The sequence below is a fragment of the Archocentrus centrarchus genome, unplaced genomic scaffold (genome assembly GCF_007364275.1).
Source record: "Archocentrus centrarchus isolate MPI-CPG fArcCen1 unplaced genomic scaffold, fArcCen1 scaffold_26_ctg1, whole genome shotgun sequence".
Classification (NCBI taxonomy): Eukaryota; Metazoa; Chordata; class Actinopteri; order Cichliformes; family Cichlidae; genus Archocentrus; species Archocentrus centrarchus.
The window spans coordinates 7,162,488-7,183,225 of NW_022060256.1; the positions used below are offsets into that span (position 1 = coordinate 7,162,488).

Below are 20,738 nucleotides of genomic sequence, written 5' to 3' on the forward strand. Positions count from 1 at the left end.
GTGCTGCAGATGCTCTAACAGAAACACTGAACAGGCCATTACTCCGGCTTCAGCTTTTAAAGTTTTAAACCTAATCATGAGTTTTCCCTCTCTGCTGATGGGTGGAGGAGATTTTAGCTTCCAGCTCAGTGAAGAGATCATTCTGAACTCTTTGAAAGGGTTTTTCTCTCTGAGCTGTTGCTCAGACTGAAGTATTCACAGAAAACTGGGAACACGAGCTCCAGATGATGAAACCAGGCTGACGAGGATTTAAGACACAACCACACACTGCAGGCATGGGTTTACCTTCAGGGTAAAAATCTACATTTATCAACGACAGCTGTAAAATACATGTTTTCATACTTAACAAGCACACAAACATCCTGATTTTATGAAAAAAATTAAGCAATGAAAACAAAAGTCCACAAACACAAAGAAGGGTTCACATTTGAAGAAGTTTCTCCATAAATGAGGCGCTGTAACTGAAACCACGAGTACGGTGGCCCCAAAGGACAAAATCACATTCAAGAAGAAAAGCCACAAACTCTGCAGGGAGACGCAGGCCGCTTCAGGCCTTCGCTCAGGGACATTTCCACTCCCTGAGCCAGCATTCAGGTTTCAGGGACCAGAGCTCATTTTAAAGAAAACTAAATGAGAAATGAGTAAAACCAGGAAAAAAAAAAGTGCTGCATAAAATGATTTTGATGATACTACAGTGACTAGACCCCCCCCAGACCACAGCTTCTTGTCCTGCTCAGAAACACTCTGCAGCTTTCCTGAAGTTTGAAACTCCCTGTTACAAACAGAAAAGCTGCCTGGCTGCACCCAAAGCTGAAACAGGCAGAAAAACTGCTGAACAGTCGTGATGCTGATTAATCTCAGAACCAACCGGCAACTCGTCAGAAGCAGGAGGAAGAGCTCTCTGAGCAGCAGTCCTCTCCTCACTCACTGACTGTAACTGCAGCTGCTCCTCCAACATCCAGCACACTTTATTACATTTACTGTCTAATGGACTCAAAAGTCCATGTGGCACTTCTTCATCATTCCTCCTCCTCCTCCTCTCCTGATGGACTTAGGGCCACCTTCTTCTTCTTCTTCTTCTTCTTGGCGTCTGCTCCCTCCAGCCCGCTGGAGAACTCTGAGCGGAACAGGCGGGCCTCCCTCTGACCAAACCTGAGATGCAGACAAGAAGAAGACAGTGAGCTTCATCTGAAAAATCATCTTCTTAAAAAACATTAAAACTATGAGAAAGTGGCGAAAACTACTACTCCCAGGATGCATCTGAGCACCAGTGAATTCTATGGCTTCATCTAACTGTGTCTTTACTGCCACAGCAACTGAGGCTGACTGTCTTTAAAATAAATAAATATATTTTATTAAACTTAGCACAAAAAGTCAGGAAATGTGTGTACGGTGGATTATTTCTGTGTTGTAACGATGCTTCTTGGCACTAAATCTGATACTGTTGGAAAGCCTATTTCCATTACATTTGGAAAGAAAATGCATTTGTGGATTGAGCAGCAGGGTTGAATATGTGGGCTGCACCCATGAAAAACTCACCAAATCTTCTCTGCCAATGCCAAACAGCTGATTCTGCTATTGACTCTGTTTGGTGTTTACTGGATTGGATGACTGAAGTCTGAAGAAATAATTTAACAATTTATTCATGTAACAAACAGCAGCCTCAGCAGCATGTGGAAGAACCGTACACAGCCTCAGCAGCATGTGGAAGAACCGTACACAGCCACAGCAGCATGTGGAAGAACCGTACACAGCCACAGCAGCATGTGGAAGAACCGTACACAGCCTCAGCAGCATGTGGAAGAACCGTACACAGCCTCAGCAGCATGTGGAAGAACCGTACACAGCCACAGCAGCCTGGCCTCTCCTCCTCATGCTGGTCTCACACTGCTGTGGGACGGCATCCCATTCTTCAACCAGCATTTGTCGCAGGTCAGCCAGTGTGGTTGTGTTTAATGGGGTTGAGGTCAGGACTGCAGGCAGGCCATCCCATCTTTACACTCTCAGATTCTGGAGGTAGTCTCTAATAAATCCCGCTCTGTCGGGGCCGAGTATGGTCATCTTGGAGGATTTGGTCCCAGACTGTGGAGGTACGGGATTACCACTGTCTGCAGAATCTCATCTCTCTGCACGGAGATTGCCTCCAATGATGACGAGCCTGACTGTCAGCAGCTGGAATACCTAAAGCTCCAAACAAGCTTTATTTTTATTCCTGGAATCTGCTGATGCACGTCTGCTGACCCTTTTATTCAGTTTTATTCAGCTGCTTATCAGCGACGGAGGACTTTGACTTCATCCGAATATTTAAAATGTGCGAGCTGAGCCAAAGCTGCCCCACTGCTGATGCTGAAACTGTACTGAGCATCACTCAAACATGACACTACACAACTGACCAGCACCCAAAGGATTGTGGGACACTGAGGAGGAACACACACCTGTAATTATGTCTCTGCTGACCACTGAGCGTGTGTAAAGCCAGAGCGTGTCAAGACAAGCCCGCCATGAGGAGCAGCTGCTACCACACACACACACACACACACACACACACACACGGTCCTGAGTGGACGGAGTGTAAACATGATGTGTGACTGAGGGGAGTACTGGCTTTAATGATGTATGTGTTTAATGTGTGTGTGTCAGTCGTAACAGCAGGAGGCGTGTGCTAATGAGCATAAACACACACACACACACACACACACACACACACACACACACACACACACACACACACACACACACACACACACACCTCTCTCTTTGTGAGGACTCGAGTTAATGAAACATTTCCCTGACCCTGAACATACATATATTATCAACATATTGAAAGTACAAAGATTTTAAATATCATATCACCTTTGACCTCTGACCTCTACTTCAAGGTTAATATATTGATCTCAAAGTCACAGTGATATTAATGCTGTATAGAGCTGTTTAAACTATTTCTTTCTGCCGTTGTTTGTATTGCCAGCATAGAAGGAATGATATATGAGGATGCTAAATATCACATTATAGTTTGCATCCTAATATCATGTCACATTTGACCTCTGACCTCACCTTTACATTTCACACCTGACTTTCTTTGAAGTTGATCCCAAAATGTTTTATATCTTTAAAGGCAGTTTTGTCAGGAGAAAGAGAATGAATCCACATAAATAAAAAAAATGATACAAAATAAAATTAAAATGTTAAAACGGGTTCAACAGGGTGAAAAACAAAATCCTGCACTTTATTTTTACTGCACTGCAAACTTGTTAATGTCAGTTTAAAAGAACAAAGAAAAATGAATATCTGCAGAATTCCTTACAGGGAAATCCTGTTCAGACAGGGAGCTGCCTTTGGGGGGCGCTCCCTTTGGGGGGCGCTGCCTCTGGGGGGCGCTGCCTCTGGGGGGCGCTGTCTTGGTGGAGGTTCACGCTCTGAGTTCTGCTTGTTTTTATGTTTGAGTTTACATTTTCGGCGCCCTTTAATGAAGTGCTTTCTTGGCCTTGGAAAAGATTCTGGGCTCAGTGGACTTACTGTTTCAATAAAGGTTAATGATTCTCAGCTGCAGATGTGACTGACAAATTCAGGGAGAACTGACGTTTACAGACTCACCTCTTCTTTCTAGTCAGCTTCTTCTGGTTCTGATTCTTGACTGGACTTCTGGCCTGCTTCCTGGTCTGGTTCTGATTCTTCTTGTGGCCCCTGGAGGCCCCGGGACCCGTGGCGGCGCTCAGACCCTGCGGAGCATCTCTGAGGCCGAAGCTCTTGGCGGCGTGTCCCAGGTGGAGGGAACGGATGTGGAAGATGTGTTTGAGGTTAGCGGGGTAGGTGGTGTATGCCCGCAGGAAGGACTGCAGTGCTGGTGACATCACAGAGACAGGTCAGCCAATGAAACAGCAGCACCATCTTCTCGTCACATTAGCATCATTACCTTTCTTGGCAGCCTGCAGCGACTGAGAGTCTGAGTGGACAAAGTTCTCGAACTCGGTCTGAAGGACGGTCGCTCGCTCGCGGACTTCCTGCTCCAGAGCTTTAAACGAACTCTGTCAGGATGAAGACAACGATCTTGGTTTATTGATCAAACATCGTCAATACATCAAACTGCAGCTGAAAACACAAAGAGGGATCCTGATCACTGAAGGTGCTGAGAAAACCACCACAAAGACCTGATCATCAGCTCATCTTTAGGACACGCCTCTCACTACATTTCAGATTTCTGATCTTTAAAGGCGTTCGTCTGTCAATCGAAATGTCTCATAAAGCACCAGTGACATTTGACCAGTTGGTGATGTTCCAATTGAAAAAGAGCTTATTTTTACACAATTGTAATACCTTTGGAAAAATGTGCTGATATTTCTAATTTTCTAATGTGTATTTGCAAACTTGCACAAAGCAAAGAGTGGACAGTCAGCCTTTAAGGAGGTCTGCACGCTCCCGCATAATTTACGGCCCTGTGATTGTGTCTGTTTGTGCATGCATTTCCCAGCGGAGAGCCAATGGAGAGCTCACGGAGAGCGGTTTTCAACCTACACAAGCGTGCTCCCGTGCACTCCTCCTGGGTCGGTTGACAAATTGTCCAGAACACGGAAAGAAGCGACAGCGGAGTTCGCCGGGAACGAGGGAAACATGAACATAAAAGATCAAAAACTGAGCAGGAAAAGCTCGAAGAGTGTCTGCAGCACAAGCAAGAGAGGCCCACAGAGCGGCCGGACAGACTGCCAACGCACCACCACTGCTGAACCATCAGTTTAGCACATCAGGGTGCCATTCTAGTTATTATTATTAATGTAAAAATAGTATTAATATTATATATTATTATTACACTAGGTAACAAATTTCCACTTTTGTCTTGTTTAAACTGTTTATAGATTCTGTACATGTAAAACTAAAAATATAGATTTCTGATCCCAAAGCAAATTTGTCATTTTCCACATAAAGCCAGTTACTGGTGGCTTTGATTCAGTTTTTAACCTTTATTCAATCTGTTTTCTCTTCAAAAATGGCCTATAAAATGGTAAAAATATTCAATTAAAAGAAAAAATAACATAACTATTATAAATAAATTCAGTTGTTGATCTGAACACTCACCGGTGTCGCTCTGAATGATCAGTTTTTAATGATGTTGAGGTAAAAATGTCACATTCTGAGCTGCATCTTTAATAAAATGAACATACTGAATTTGTCTGAATTGTGTGTTTGGAGACAAAATGGAGAAAGTAAATGGTTATTTTTAGCGGGACAGCAGAACAAATTCACTTTTCCAGAGGTCAGAGATCTCTGAGAGCTGATGCTGAGCCGTGTTTTAGAGGACACAAAAAAGGATTTTTGGTTCCTTTAAAATGTTTTTGAGTTTCCAACAAACACATCCAAAGAGATTTATTTCTCTTTGCACATTAATCTCAGACAGCAGAGGCGGGAGGAGGACGGAGCTTAAAATGCAGATGATTCCTAAATTCAGGGCGACTCCTTTAACTCGCCGTAACGTCACTGATGTGTTTGGGACTGTAACTGATTTACCTGCTTTCTGGTTATTCATCAAAATCTAAGTCACATTAACGTGATCTGCACTGAGGTACCACCTGATGTTTGCTGTGTGTTGACGTTCAACAGATGTTTAAATAAAGGTCAGCGTGGATCTGAATGAAGTGAGAGAGAGCGAGCAGCGGAAATCTCTTCTGACAGTCGCCGAGTTTCAGCGCGACGAGACGCAAACATCCGATCATCGCAGGTCAAACGCGATGGAAGCAGAAACATCAGAAGCTGAACCCGCGGATGGCCTCGCTTCACGTTTCCTTTGCAGACGCCGTCAGTGGGAGCATCTGAAGCGATCCTTCACAAACACGCCGTCACCACGCTGCTTTACTGTCACTGCCACTCACGTCTGTGCTCCCAGCTTCAGGCTGACAGGAGCGACTGTTTAAGCCGACACACAGCAGGTGGTTTCAGTCGGAGGTTCACGCTCTCTCAGAGTCCTGCAGACTTTTAAAAATACTACAAGAGCCTCATTAAAAACCCACCAAACACACAGGGATCCCCTCAACAGTCCTCCCACCCCCACAGGGGGTCTCCAGGCAGAAATGTGAAATCTCAAACTTTTTTTTAAAATTAAGCCTACACGTGGAGAAGGAAAGCACAAACACACTGATGTCAGTCCAAAAGGAACCACAAGTTAAGAACAGCATCCAGGTGTGCTTAATAATGTGAAGGAAGAACTAACTAAAAATAAACAATATCCCATCCTCGCAGCGTCAAACACTTTAACTGTGACTTCCTGTTTCTGCAGACCAACGAGCAGCCTGGCACGGCCTTCATCCTCCTCTTCATCTTCAGGGTTTCCTGCTAGGCCTGAGCATTGGGGACAATCCCCTTGCTGCTAACCGGCATCTCGCCACTAAACTCACTGTTATTTAAGCACGAGCTGTTCAGCAATGAGCCTAAAGTTCATACTCCAGCTTTTCTGTGTCCCACAGTAACTGTTCCACAGCCTGCTTCTGTGATGCTCCAGCTTCTCTGATATAAATGGTTGTCCAAAAACATTTCAGACCCATCCTGCTGCTCTGAAGCTGCACAAAAACCAGCAAACTGAGGGACCTCAAGGATGCCCTTCAGCTTCTAGACCAGGTAACAGGTGGAGATAACATCTGGGGCTGAATGATCAGAGTCAGGAGCACTCTTCACTCTGCAGGTCCTGGAGGCCACGCTGGGAGCCCACGCTTCCCCAGCAGTGAATGGAGACTTCCACACTTTGCTCTACAGGACTATACCGGCAGGTCTCCACAGCAACACATTCACTGGTTATACATGACGAGAGCCTCTGTCAGCGTCTGTGTTTAGCTCTCTGCCCTAGCACAGCAACATCGCAGGAGGCACCACCTGGTGGCATTATTCAGCAACTACGAGTTAATTGTTTACAGAGATTTGATCACAGCGAGGTGGAGCTTTAATTGATCAAAATAAAACAAACAAAAACAAACCAAAAAAAGGCCGACTGTCTCAGATAATCACTGAAATACATTCATCCATCCAACCTCACCTGGAGCGACCTGATGGACTCCTGAGGTCTCTGAAACCTCCTGGAGGATGGAAATAACGTACCTTGCTGTGGTACTTGCCCCGCCCCTTGTAGGTGTCATCGAACATCAGACTGGACAGGATATCTTGCAGCTTCATCTCCGATAGGCTGAAACCCATAAAGCCCCACCCACACAGTTAAAACCAGCATGTGGACCAGTAGAAGTACTACAAGGTACTGAGATGGTGTTTTGTAAATAAAGTGTACTGCATGCAGGGGCGAGTGACACAAAGTATAGCGCATGTCAGCAAACCTGATGTTGTGATTGGCCAGCTCAGTGATAAAGGCAGTCTCAGCAGGGGTGAGGAAGAGGAGGCTGCTTCCTCGCCCTCCGATCCGAGCTGTCCGGCCAACGCGGTGAACGTACTCGGCTGCTGCTGTTGGAGGAGTATACTGCAAAAAAGCAGGTCTTTATCAATCAGTGTCATGGAATCCTGCATTCTGACTGGCTGATTCATCAGCCCGAGTTTATTAAACACTGAGTGGACCAGGTCTAATCCTTACTAAAATGATTTCTGTGGAGCCCCTGAAGTCACGGGAAGTTTTTATTTTTTATGCTTTTGTTATTTATTAACTATGAAATTACCAACTAACAAAATTAAATAATTTTGCTCATTTTGGATTAAACCAGGAAACAAGTGGAGAAAGCCAGCAAGAGCCGGAGTCTACAGACTTGTTTATTCTGCAGGCGACTGCCTCCCTCTAGCTTTGAGTTCAGCCTCCTTCCTGCTGTCTGAAGCTGCAGACATTCAATGACTCAGAACAGAAGCAGCTTCTCAGATTATTCTGTACAAAATTCATCTCTGTGCAGATGACACTGTCTTCTACTTTATGCTCTAAACTCTCCAAGTGCTTCTAGAAACAAATCCCAACACCTGGCAGCCATCTTAGCAACACCTCGGGGAAATTATTTTAAAGTTCTTGTCTAAATGAATGTGTTTAAAGCCAAAACGGTTGATTTCACTGGTCAAAGCTGGCTGGAAGGCTGAAAACGTGTTTAATCTGCTGTAAAATTGGACACTTACTTTTAGAGCCAGGCTCTAGTGGACATCAGAGGAACTGCAGTGTTTTCAGCTGGCTGGTTGGTTTTTCCTAAAGGTGTTCAGAGCTATAGAAAGCAATTTTCATCTGACTCAGATGAACCAGGAAGTCTCACCCTGCTACAAAAGGTTAGCGCACCTGTTTAAATCCGTCTTCTGCTGACAAACAAGTCATCCATGCCACGCATGACCTCACTACTGCAGAAGTGCCACCAGACTGGCTCCATCCACGAAACCCACAATCACAAAAATTCTTCCTCATCTAAAAGCAGTCCTTCTCTAGGTCCACTAGGCTTAAAGTAAAACATCCTAATGATTACAATAATACATAAAGTTACCTGAATAATCCAGGTGACCTGAGGCAGGTCCAAGCCTCTGGCTGCGACGTCCTGAAACAAACAGAAGTCAGAGTCTCCATCTACAGTCGGCTTTTATATTTAAAATACAGTCTGGTGGCCAGTTTAAAGTATACTGACCGTACAGAGCAGCACTCCTGACTGAGATGCTGAAAACTGCTGGAAGGCCTCTGTGCGCTCCTGGTGAGGAAAACAAGCACAACTTTAACACTGAGTGATGGACAGCAGCAGAAATGTCAGCGGCACGGCGGCGTTACCTCCTGCTTCATGTTGCCATGGAGACGCAGGAAATGAAGCTGAGGTTCGTGACTGGCCGACGGCCCGGAGAGAACGGCGGTAAAGAGAGAGTGAAGGAACTCGACGGCTTCGCAGCTCGAGATGAAGACGATGAGTTTGTTGTTCTGAGAAAACTGAAACAAGAACCAGAAGGTACACTGAACTGCATAAGCTAAGGACTGAAAGCTGAAACCTGATTGGTCCTCGCAGTGAACCGACAGACTATTATTAGCACTTATTATCATTTCTGCCCTGTTCACCTTGCATTTGTCCAGTATAAAAGCAGCCAGGCAGACCAGTCGGATCTTACTGGGAACCACCACCACAAACTGCTTCAGAGCCTCAGGCACAGCAAAGCTCTCTGATTGGCTGGTGGCTTTGGGGTCAGATGTCACAGTGGAGGTGGTGGTGGTGAGGTCACTGGAGGGGGGGCCTGACACGTGGATGCTGACCGGGTCATTTAAACACACGTCTGCTAACCGGGTCACACCTGAAACACACAGAGCATGTTATACTGTTTACTGCTCTCTACAGGGAGAGAGAAGAACTACAGGAGCCCTGTCTTCTGCCTGTAGGGGGCAGCACAGAGGTTTAGTGAAGTGCACTTGGCGTATTTACCGTTTGTTAGTGTAGCGGAGAGCAGGACGTTCTGTCGGGCCGGTCCTGTAGAGTTCAGACTGTTTAATATGACGGTCAGATCCTTCTCAAAGCCAAGGTCCAACGTTCTGTGTGCACACACGGAGATCAAATTAACTCAACACTACAAAGTTCAGACTCCAGCTGGGCTCCAACAGGACAGCGGCTTATTCCAGGTGATCAAGGTGAACCAATGTTGACTGTAAATGCGAGAGTTACCGATCAGCCTCATCCAGGACCAACCAGCGCACGGCGCTGAAGGCGATGCTCAGGGTGTGTTTGATATGATCTACCAGACGTCCAGGAGTAGAAACCAGGATGTTGATTCCTTTGCGGATTCTGAAGACAGAGAGAGAATAACCTCTTTACAACCTTCTCAAGGACATTTATAGCAGCTCTTCACAGTCCACAGTGTGTGTTCACATACAGACCGCAACAGAGAAGGTCTTCTTTAAAACACTCACCACATCTGCACCTGATGAACAGACAGGCTCGAGTAACCTCTGAAACCAGTTTGTAAAACCTTTATTTAACTGATGAGAACTTCATCTGGGCTCCCTGAGGTCTGGATTGAAAGCCATCCCACAGAAGCTAAAGATAGTCTAGATTTCTGAAACCTTTTGCAGTTTGTGAACAGGTCTTTGAACCTGACCTGCTCTGCTGTGGTCTGGATGGTCGTGATGCTTTTAGAAATAATGTTTCACAGATCTGAGAGAGGATTTTAAATACTTTAACACACAGATATGTGTAGACTCAGGTATTTGTACTTTCTCCTCTTTTTCCAGGTTCAAACCCAAAGATGGAAAACTTCCCAGGATTTCCTGGATAAACAGAAACTAGAATTTTAGCCAGATGGAGATCAACTAACCTGACGCTGAAACTCTTCATTTAGAGCACAAACCTTAATGAATGCACATGCTTTCTGATCGTACCTGGCCTTCTCGGCTTTCCTCTTCTCTCCTCCCATCAGGACACCTGGGACAATCCAGGTAAAAGGCTGCAGAGAGAGACACACCTGAGAAAGCAGATCCTGTAAAGTCTGAGCCCTACTTTCTATAAGACTGAATTATTTAAGCTGGTAGAATTTTAATATACATGCTGATGATCTTTCTGACTTATTTACCACAGAGTTAGAGCATAGAGAAGTCATATGGTTTAAAGCAGCATGTTGTTGAGCCTACACATAACTGTGGGCATACTTTGGACTTGGTGATTACATGTGTCTTCAGTATTAACTCCATGCTTTCAACTGATTTATTTATATCTGATCATGTTTGTATTCTGTTTGATATCATCATTCCAAGCAAAGAGGCAGAAGAGGCTGTCAGCATGCTTACGCTCTTTAAATGAGAAAACAGGAGAATTCTTCCTACCACCAGTAATATCCCTGCTCCCTCAGTTACAGACAAACTAATGAATGGTTTTAACCACCTCCTTACAGCCACTTCAGATTCAACTTTTATGATAAGCACCAAAACATGGTTCTTGGTCAGTACCCTGGATTAAAAAAAGACGTTCACAATCATAAAAGACGATGTCAGAGGGTAGAAAGAAGACCATCTACAAGGAATGAAGGGTCCCCTATTTCTCTGTTTTAATTCATTCTAATGAGCACAGTCCCAGAACTCAAACAAACAGTCTTTTAAATCCACTATGTTTTATCAAGTGAGGAATGTCTTCACTTTCTAAATTTTAAGGATAAAATTAACTACATTAAATCTAAAATAGTAGCTCCTGTTTCTTTTATTGATGTCCACTACCCCAGCTGTAACGTTTTATCTTCTTTTATGCCAGTCTCTATGGGAGAAGGACTGTTTTGTATCTGAAGCTCTGTAGACATGATACCTCCAAAATACCTTAAGTTTTGGTCGGCACTACCTCTTGATTGCTTGTGTACTAGAATAGTTAAAGGCAGGCTGTGTGCAACCACTCACTGAAAAATATCCAGCCTCCATCTTTCTGACCGCAACAAAAACAGACTGATCTCAAAGTTACCTTTTATAGCCAAACTTTAGGAGAAGACTGTCGGCATCTTTGAAAAATTTCAATCAGGTTTTAGACAGCATCACCGTTCTGAGACTGTGCCTATTTGGGTAACTAGTGATATCTTAAGAACGGCTCATATGGATGACTGTGACTGTTCAAGTGCAGTGGTTGATCCAGCAGGCCATGACATTTTGATGGAGAAGCTGCAGCACTGAGTTGGTATATCTGGGACAGCTCTACAATGGTTTTAGGTCATATCTGACAATCAAAATTTTGGTTTCCATTGGTGATCACAGTCCTCTGTATTAAGCTGTGGAGTCCCTCAGGGGTCTATACAGGGACCCATCCTTTTTTCATTATACATGCTGCCATTTCATTCCACTGCTGTGCTGATGACATATAGATGTCCCACTGATTCAACAAACCTAACCAGCCTTACAAACTAACTGATGTCATGAAATGGATGTCTTCAAATGTTAAAATTAAACTCTGATAAAACAGAAATTCTCATCATTGGTTCAGACAAGCATCAAGTCCTTTATCAGTTCATGTGAAATCAGCTCTCAGAAACCTGGGTGTGATATCTGATATCAAAGTGACCCAGTCCTGCTACTACCACCTGACGAACATTACTTTAAGAATTTACTTTAAGATTTGACTTCTTACTTTAAAAGCCCTTCACGACCTCAGAACAGGTGACATTTAGACTGTGTGTGAGTCTGACCAAATCTCCCAGAGAGCTTCTGTGACCCTCTGAACAGCCTCTTTATGTCGTTCACGTACAGTAATAGATTTGATTGACTTCATTTCAGAGTGTGCTGAGGCTGTCAGTAAAAAATACTGATATCTGTCATCTCATCAACTTCTTCTCTGCCAACACAAATGATCTCTGACTAGTCAGAATTAATACTATGAGCTAAAAGAGTCTCTCTGCTGGTGTTGGCATTCCTCAGGGTTTAGACTCAGGTCCTCTCCAGAGCTTAAGTTTTCAATGGTCAGATCTTTGGTGATCTCCTCCAATATGCAGATAATTCTGTACTTTATATACGAGCCTCATTTCGGTCCACAAGATTAAATTCTGGTGAATTCAGTGCAGGTATCTCAAAGCATTTTATCAAATGTTTCAAAGGCATTTTCATTCTCATTTTACACAAACATCAGAACCAACTTTCACTTTTGCTACTTCTTCCACCATTGCCTGTGTTACCTTCAGAAGCTTCTGGAAGGTCTGGAAGGTCTGCTGGGCGAGCTGATAAACAGAAGAAGTGTTAACCCTTCAGTGTGTAAACAGGAACTCACTGATGACAGTACAATTAAACATGTTAATCAAACTGAACCTCTCTGGTGGGGACGATGACGAGAGCCAGAGGACCATCTGACCTGCTGACCTTTGGCTGAACCGACTGAAGACTCTGAACCAGAGGGACAGCGTAGGACAGAGTTTTACCTGCAGACACATTTGGAGTGATTCCATTAAAACATACATACTCATATGTTGCTCAATTATTTTCCTCACAGTGTAATCAAACAAACAACATTTTCATCATTAGACTAATTCTGGTCCTGCAGGTTCATGTTTGAATATCTGACCTTCAAAAACAAAATCAGATGCTACAGGACAGTCAAACTGGGTTGCAAACAACTCATTATCAACAGGACAATATGGCTACACATATGACAAAGAAAACAGACACACAAAAATCCCCCGCCTTTATTCATTAACAAATGATTTGTTTTTTTTTTTATAGTCCATCCATCCAAAGGAACCAGGCCGCACCCAAAGTGAGGCGCTTCAAGTCCAATCAGAAGGAGACCCCCTCACTTCAGGACATCTCAGTATCCCCACAAAAATCTAGAGGTGGTGACTGGAGAGAGAGCTTAGGGCATCTCTGTTAAGACTGCTGCTCCACTCCACACTCTAGAGATAGAAAACAGATGATCCCGAGGTACTCTTCCCAAGCAATGTTTTCAGTTCCTTCTGAGGGTTCCTAAAGCACAACCAGGTCAGATGAGATGACAAGTTTCGAGTGTACTCGAAGGTCTCCTCTGAATTGGGCGGCACAAGAAAACTGCAAAGGGAGGCGGCCAGGATGCATCCTGTTTAGATTCCCAAACCACCTACAGTGGGGAAAATAAGTATTTGATACACTGCCGATTGCAGGATTTCCCACCTACAAGAAATGGAGAGGTCTGTAATTTTTATCGTAGGTACACTTCAACTGTGAGAGGCAGAATCTAAAAAAAAAAAAAAAACAATCCAGAAAAATCACATTGTCTGATTTTTAAATAATTAATTTGCATTTTATTGCTTGAAATAAATATTTGATCCAATAGAAAAACAGAACTTAATATTTGGTACAGAAACCTTTGTTTGCAGTTACACAGGTCAGACATTTCCTGTGGTTCTTGACCAAGTTTGCACACCCTGCAGCAGGATTTTGGCCCACTCCTCCACACAGATCTTCTCCAGATCTTTCAGGTTTCGAGTTTCAGCTCCCTCCAAAGATTTTCTACTGGATTCAGGTCTGGAGACTGGCTAGGCCACCCCAGGACATTGAAATGCTTCTTACGGAGCCACTCCTTAGTTGCCCTGGCTGTGTGTTTCAGGTCATTGTCATGCTGGAAGACCCAGTCACGACCCATCTTCGATGCTCTTACTGAGGGAAGGAGGTTGGTGCTCAAAATCTCACGATACATGACCCCAGTCATCCTCCCTTCAATACGGTGGAGTCGTTCTGTCCCCTTTGCAAAAAAGCACCCCCAAAGTATGATGTTTCCACCCCCATGCTGCACGGTTGAGACGGTGTTCTTGGGGTTGTACTCATCCTTCTTCTTCCTCCAAACATGGTGAGTGGAGTTGATACCAAAAAGCTCTATTTTGGTCTCATCTGACCACATGACCTTCTCCCTCCTCTGGATCATCTAGATGGTCATTGGTGAACTTCAAACCTGCCTGGACATTTGCTCGTGTGAGCAGGGGGTCCTTGCGTGCCCTGCAGGATTTTAATCCATCATGGCATAGTGTTACTAATGGTCATCTTTGAGACTGTGGTCCCAGCTCTCTTCAGGTCATTGAGCAGGTCCCCCGTGTAGTTCTGGGCTGATTCCTGACCTTTCTCAGAATCATCCTTACCCCACGAGGTGAGATCTTACATGGAGCCCCAGACTGAGGAAGACTGACAGTCATCTTGTGTTTCTTCCATTTTCTAATAATTGCACCAACAGTTGTTGCCTTCTCACCAAGCTGCTTGCCTGTTGTCCTATAGCCCATCTCAGCCTTGTGCAGTTCTACAGTTTCATCCCTGGTGTCCTTAGACAGCTCTTTGGTCTTGGGCATGGTGTAGAGGTTGGAGTGTGATTGACTGTATGGACAGGTGTCTTTTATACAGGTAATGAGTTCAAACAGGTGCAATTAATACAGGTAATTAGTGCATAATATGAGGGCTGCTTAAAAGAAAACTAACAGGTCTGTGAGAGACAGCATTCTTGCTGGTTGGTAGGTGATCAAATCATTAAGTAAAAAATGGAGAAAGAATGTCCGCACACCAAAAGCTCCTGGAGTAAAAGTTTAATCCAAAAAGAGCATCAAAGCAGTAACGTTTCGGGCAATCGTTTCAGGTGATCAAATCATTCAATGTGATTTTCTGGATTGTTTTTTTTTTTATTCTGTCTCACAGTTGAAGTGTACCTACAACAAAAATTACAGACCTCTCCATTCTTTGTAGGTGGGAAAACTTGCAAATTCAGCAGTGTATCAAATACTTATTTTCCCCAGTGTACATTGGCTTCTGGAAATGTGAAGGAGAAAAACTCCTACTTCCCTCCAAAACCTGAGGCCAGACACCCTTCAGAAAAAAATCATTTTGGCCACTTGTGTCTGCATTCTCATCTTTCGATTTCTGCTCAGAGCTCAGGATGGTAGAAAGATCAGCTGGTAAACTGAAGATTCACCTTCCTGCTCACCACAGTCCAGTTTGGCTTCTACATCACGGCCGAGACTACCAGTCCACCTCACCCTTCAACAGTCCTGAACAAGATCCTGGGATAATCAGAACTCCCTCACCTGGGCAGCAGCAGTAGCTACTTAATAAACAAGCTCTGCCCAGGCGCCCCATTCATGGAGGTAAAAGTGCATCAGACTCGTCTAAGATCAATTTTCAATTTGACCTACAGATCAGTGTGGTTGTGAAACCAGCTGCTGGGATCAGGTAAGACAGGTGCTGCTAAGAATCATGCTGTCTGTAGACTCACCTGATCCTGTCTGAGATCGCACCACAGCATCTCGCCCTGAAAGGAGAGCCGGGATGGTCTGTTTCTGCACACTACACACACACACACACACACACACACACACACACACACACACACACACACACACACACAAAACTGTAAACAGCAGGTCATCTTAAAAGTAGTATATCTAACACTGTGGGGACCAGCCTCGCTTTTGTGGACAACATGCAAAGGCATCAGGAAACTTTTGTTGTTAACAAATCTGAACTCTATGAATGAAATTCAGTGCAATTTCCCTTTAAACAGATTTTACTTGTATCTCTCATCCTGTGGGGACATACGTCTATTCACATGGTCACACTCAGGGGATGTGACTTTTTCTCAGGTCCCCACAATGTTGATCACAGACTTGGAATAAGGTTGTGTGTGAGTGTGTGTGTGTGCATGTATGTGTAAACCAACCTGGTGAGTGTGGAAATATTCATAACTTTGTTCAAAGTCGCCACCTACAGGACAGAAACAGCCAATCAGAGCTCAGAAAAGTTTAATACTGGCACAGGTAGACAGTAAGGATGTAATGATGAAAATACTGCCAATAAAAAGATTTACAAACATTTAAAACCAGAAAATAATGATAGGAAAAATAAAACGTATGCAATAAAATGCAAATTGATACAATGTGATTTTCTGGATTTTTTTTTTAGATTCTGTCTCTCACAGTTGAAGTGTACCTACGATAAAGATTACAGACCTCTCCATCATCAGTGTATCAAATAGTTATTTTCCCCACTGTACATTGGCTCCTTGAAATGTGAAGGAGGAAACGCTCTTCTCCTACTTCCCTCCATGTATGTTAGTGAGGGTTCTCAGAGGGAAATAAGGACAAACGTGTACATGCCCTCTCCGGCTCAGGAACGAGTTCTTGCCCCAAGTGGAGGAGTTCAAGTATCTCGGGGTCTTGTTCAAGAGTGATGGGAGAAGGGAGCGGGAGATCGACAGATGGATCGCGGCTGCTTCTGCAGTGATGCGGATGCTGCACCGGTCTGTTGTGGTGAAGAGGGAGCTTAGTGTAAAAGCGAAGCTCTCGATTTACTGGTCGATCTACGTTCCTACCCTCATCTGTGGTCACGAGCTTTGGGTAGTGACCGAAAGAATAAGATCGCGAATACAAACGGCAGAAATGAGTTTCCTTCGAAGGGTGGCTGGCCTCTCCCTTAGAGATAAGATGAGGAGTGCGGCCATCCGGGAGGGGCTCAGAGTAGAGCCGCTGCTCCTTCACATCGAAAGGAGCCAGTTGAGGTGGCTCGGGCATCTGATTAGGATGCCTCCTGGCCGCCTCTTGGGTGAGGTGTTCCGGGCATGTCCCAACGGGAGGAGGCCCCGTGGTAGACCCAGGACACGCTGGAGAGATTATATCTCTTGGCTGGCCTGGGAACGCCTTGGGGGCCCTCCGGATGAGCTGGAGGAGGTGGCTGGGAAGAGGGAAGCCTGGGCTTCTCTGCTTAGGCTCCTGCCCCCGTGACCCGGCCCCGGATAAGCGGAAGAGAATGAATGGATGGTGTACATGCATCTGTGTTTGTGTGTATGTGTGCATGCATGTGCATGTGTTACCAGGTGAGGGTGCAGGTCGAGGTCTGAAAACGAGTCAGAGGTGAAAATTGTCTCCTTTAACTGGGAGATGACTGGTCTGAAGGAAAGGAGACATTGTCAGAAAATCTATAAGATTAATTATTGATTATTCAGGAAGTTCCCGCAGGCTGCTAAATGAGCCAATAAAAAACACAAGTTGGGTCACTGAGCCAATCAGAGGAGGAGCTGCACCTCTGGATGTTCGGGATGTCTGGGTTGTGTTTAAACAGCGATGAGGTCTTGATGCTGCCATGTCCCGTGTCCTTCATTCCATCCTTTTTCTTCTTCTTCGGTGTCCTGCCTGTCACCTCATTGGGTGGAGCCTAAAAATCAGATGTTAACGTGCATTAGTGCCCCCGGTAGCTGTTAATGGAACCATCACCGTTATTCTTGTGGTTAGAGACAGAGGGCTGCAGCTACGAAAGGAGATTACAAACATTAGCCACTTAGCGAGCTATGTAGCACTCAGTGCTGTCATAAAGGTGACTCTCTTTCTACCTGTTAGATCACCATGGTAACTGCTGCTGAACACATGATTTGGTCCAGAGTTTCTGTCTAAAATCAGCTGGAAGCCGGTGCCTACATGAACCCTCTGAGTTGATTCTGATGCCATCGAACGAAGCCCAGTTTCTCCTCTGATACCACCTCCGGCTGGAGCAGCTCAGCTGCTCCTTTTCATGCAGGAGAAGAGTAAATCGAACACCTCCTTTGATGTGAGCGAGCTCACAGGCAGAAAGCATTAACAAAGACGGTTGATGAGCACCTGCTGCTGAGCCAGAGGAAGCCCAGATATGGTGAACCTCCTCTGTAGTTGCAGCCCTCAGATCTCATTTAAAAAAAAAAGGGTTTAACATGAAAAAAGGCCTCATGCAGGCTCAAATGAAAGAGTTAAACTGTGTTCACCTGTGCACCTGCAGGCTCCTCCTCCTCCTCCGCTGGGAGCTGCCGTCTCCTCTGTTTGAAGGAGCTCCTCCTCTCCTCCTCTGACGAGCTGAACCTCCTCTTCTCTGCTTTCTGCTTCTTCTCAAAGTCAAAGCAACATCAAATAAACCCACTGAATGTCTGAGTGTGAAAGAGTGTGTCTGTGTGTGAGTGTGAGTTTGTGGGCTCACCGTGGCCCATGGCCGCTGAGACTTCTGACGTTTCCTCCTGCTGGAGGGTGGTGATGACGTCACGATGTCGCAGATGTTCGGACACAGCTGCTCATCTGGTGATGACATCATCAGGGCGCCTGCTTCCAGCACAAAGAGGTACAGGTGTGCGTCCACAGACAAAGTAAACACAGGTGCGTGAGCTTACACCAAACTCCATTCAGAAAATTGATGATTTATTGGAAAGCTCTGTTCGAAGTAAAGAACTTTTCTTATTGGTTCAGCTTCAACAGCAGCGACACACAGTGTCACGTGTTTAACTTCAAGTTTAGCTTAGGTCACTGTGTATGCTCACCTTTGGCTATGTTTAAAACAGCTGCAATAACATCAGTGCAGCACTCTGAGTTAAGCCTACGTGGACCTTAAACTGTTCTATCAAACTGTTCTTGGGTCTCGAACCGGAGTAAAGGGGGACACCTCAGACCGGGTTCGGGTACCTGAGATTCACCGGCAGAGAGAACAGGAAACCTTAAATCCGCAGATTTCTGAACAGAGTTCGGCGCAGCTGCAGGAGGCTGAAGAGCGAGTCTGCCAGCAGCTCAGAGGCGATTCCAGATGTTTAAAGTTGAGCGTAGGAGCGACACACACACACAAACACACGTGTGTGTGGCTCAGCCCTTGTGGATGCTAACGCTAGCCTAATACTAACAGCAGAAGCTTCCGGTCTGTGAACACCTTTCAGATTAAAAGAAAAAACGCGAAAAACAAAGAGATTAAAAAAATAGAGAATGAGACAAAAACTCACCCAAAAAACTCTTCTCACACACGCGTGGGGAACTCTTCCTGCTACGTCACAAAGACCCGCCTCCTCCACAGCGCAGCTGATTTTGTGGACATGCGCAGTAGCGCCAATACTTTTTGTTATGATTAATATTACATTATACTGTGTAACACACACAGTGTCACACTCTCCCATAGTGTGTCCAAACTTTTGACTGGTACTGTACATGTAATAATAATGATGATGATATTGTGAAAAACAGACTTACTGCCCCTAAAAAACGAGTATAAAACGCACTCACATACTTTGGATCTTTTTAAAAACAATGTTTTTGTCCTTAAACATTTCTGACATCAATCATTCAGTCAATTCTTGCTGCTGATTGACTGAGAGAACATATTTCAGTTTATCTGGACTTTATTAACAATAAAATGTGACTAATCAGGATGTGTGAAATGAGAGCGTCTGTGAATAAGCACGTGAGGCCGCTCAGGTGGAGCTGAAGGTGTGGGTTGATCCTCCACACAGAAAAACCAGCACTGTATTTCTTTCAGGAAACTTCATGTCTTTGGCATCATTCTTAGGATCAGGCTGTGTGAGTGAATCACAGCTGGGTCTGAACTGAGCCTGAGTCTGGCCCAGCTGTTGTCCTGGCTCGAGTCTCCACCAGCAGGACCCCACCAGATCCGAGACAGGAACCAGTTTAACTGTATCAGCATTACAAACAGAGTTTTCTTCATCAGCAGCAAACTCCAGGTCCAGTCTGCTCACCTGATGTCACATACTTCATTTGCTTATAATGCACAAAAACTACTTGGTCAGATTCATTCCTCCCTTTAGGGGTCTCCATAGTGAATCATCTGCCTCCATCTCCTCCTATTCCAGCATCCTCCTGTCACACCAACTCTCTGCACATCCTCCTTCACTACATCCATGAACCTGCTCTGAGGTCTTCATCCTTTTCTCCTGCCCCGCAGTTCCATCTTCATCATCCTTTATCCGGTATATCCATGCTCCCTCCTCCAGATATCCACCATAAAACCATTATTTACAAAAACACACGTCTTTACAGCACATGAGCACACAAATGCACTCAGGAGAGCATTTGATCATGTGACATGTCAAAGGTAAGTTCAAAAATGAGACAAAAACTTGTCCTGTCTCTAAAAAGGAATGAAACAGAGCTCTGCATGTTTCCTGAGTGCAGACTGAGCTCTGTGAGTTTGCCGTCACAGAAAGTGTGTGACGGCTGTGTTGTTATTTTAGATTTGAGCTGAGGTTTGGACTCTCACACAGGAACAGAAGCTGATTTCCTCTCTGAACGTCTGACCGGAGGAAAGCTTCGGGTTTATGTGCAGCTGGTTTCATGGCCTGTGAAGCAGACGTGTACGTGAAAGTGCGAGATCAGTGTGTTATCTGGCTTTGACATCAGGATGTATTTGGGTTTAAGAAATGCTTTGAACTACCAGCAGCAGCCACACTCAGAAAGTGGTGACCCCAATGTAGGAACTAAAAACCACTCGGGTAGGTTCACAGATCAGATTTGGGGCTGAAACATGGCTTCCTGCAGGCTGAAAAATGATGAGCTAGGAGCAACAAGGGAGCCACTGATGGCTGTTTGGAAATGATGGTGGCACTGGCCAAACACGTGATTAC

The 20,738-nt window shown here is 44.8% G+C and overlaps 1 protein-coding gene across 4 annotated transcripts; it reads right to left on the reverse strand.

Annotated features, from left to right (window-relative positions):
- Nucleotides 1-157: 157 nt before the first annotated feature.
- On the reverse strand, nucleotides 158-19,183 carry ddx31 (DEAD (Asp-Glu-Ala-Asp) box polypeptide 31). Of its 4 annotated transcripts, none has more exons than XM_030723590.1 (21): nucleotides 19,107-19,183; nucleotides 18,323-18,444; nucleotides 18,114-18,230; nucleotides 17,403-17,533; nucleotides 17,193-17,268; nucleotides 16,044-16,087; nucleotides 15,600-15,670; nucleotides 12,686-12,795; nucleotides 12,556-12,597; nucleotides 10,295-10,359; nucleotides 9,582-9,701; nucleotides 9,345-9,451; nucleotides 8,987-9,216; nucleotides 8,708-8,860; nucleotides 8,571-8,630; nucleotides 8,433-8,483; nucleotides 7,308-7,447; nucleotides 7,078-7,162; nucleotides 3,914-4,025; nucleotides 3,595-3,841; nucleotides 158-1,152 (listed from the first exon to the last, which is right to left on the reverse strand). In XM_030723590.1, exons 2-21 carry the CDS (start codon nucleotides 18,431-18,433, stop codon nucleotides 1,020-1,022), a joined length of 2,205 nt encoding a protein of 734 aa, XP_030579450.1. In that variant the 5' UTR covers nucleotides 18,434-18,444; nucleotides 19,107-19,183; the 3' UTR covers nucleotides 158-1,019. The 4 variants fall into 4 exon arrangements, with proteins under 4 accessions (XP_030579450.1, XP_030579449.1, XP_030579451.1 ...); XM_030723589.1 differs by having other exon boundaries at nucleotides 18,323-18,441; nucleotides 19,107-19,171; XM_030723591.1 differs by lacking the exon at nucleotides 19,107-19,183 and adding an exon at nucleotides 18,799-19,002 and having other exon boundaries at nucleotides 18,323-18,441.
- Nucleotides 19,184-20,738: the final 1,555 nt, after the last annotated feature.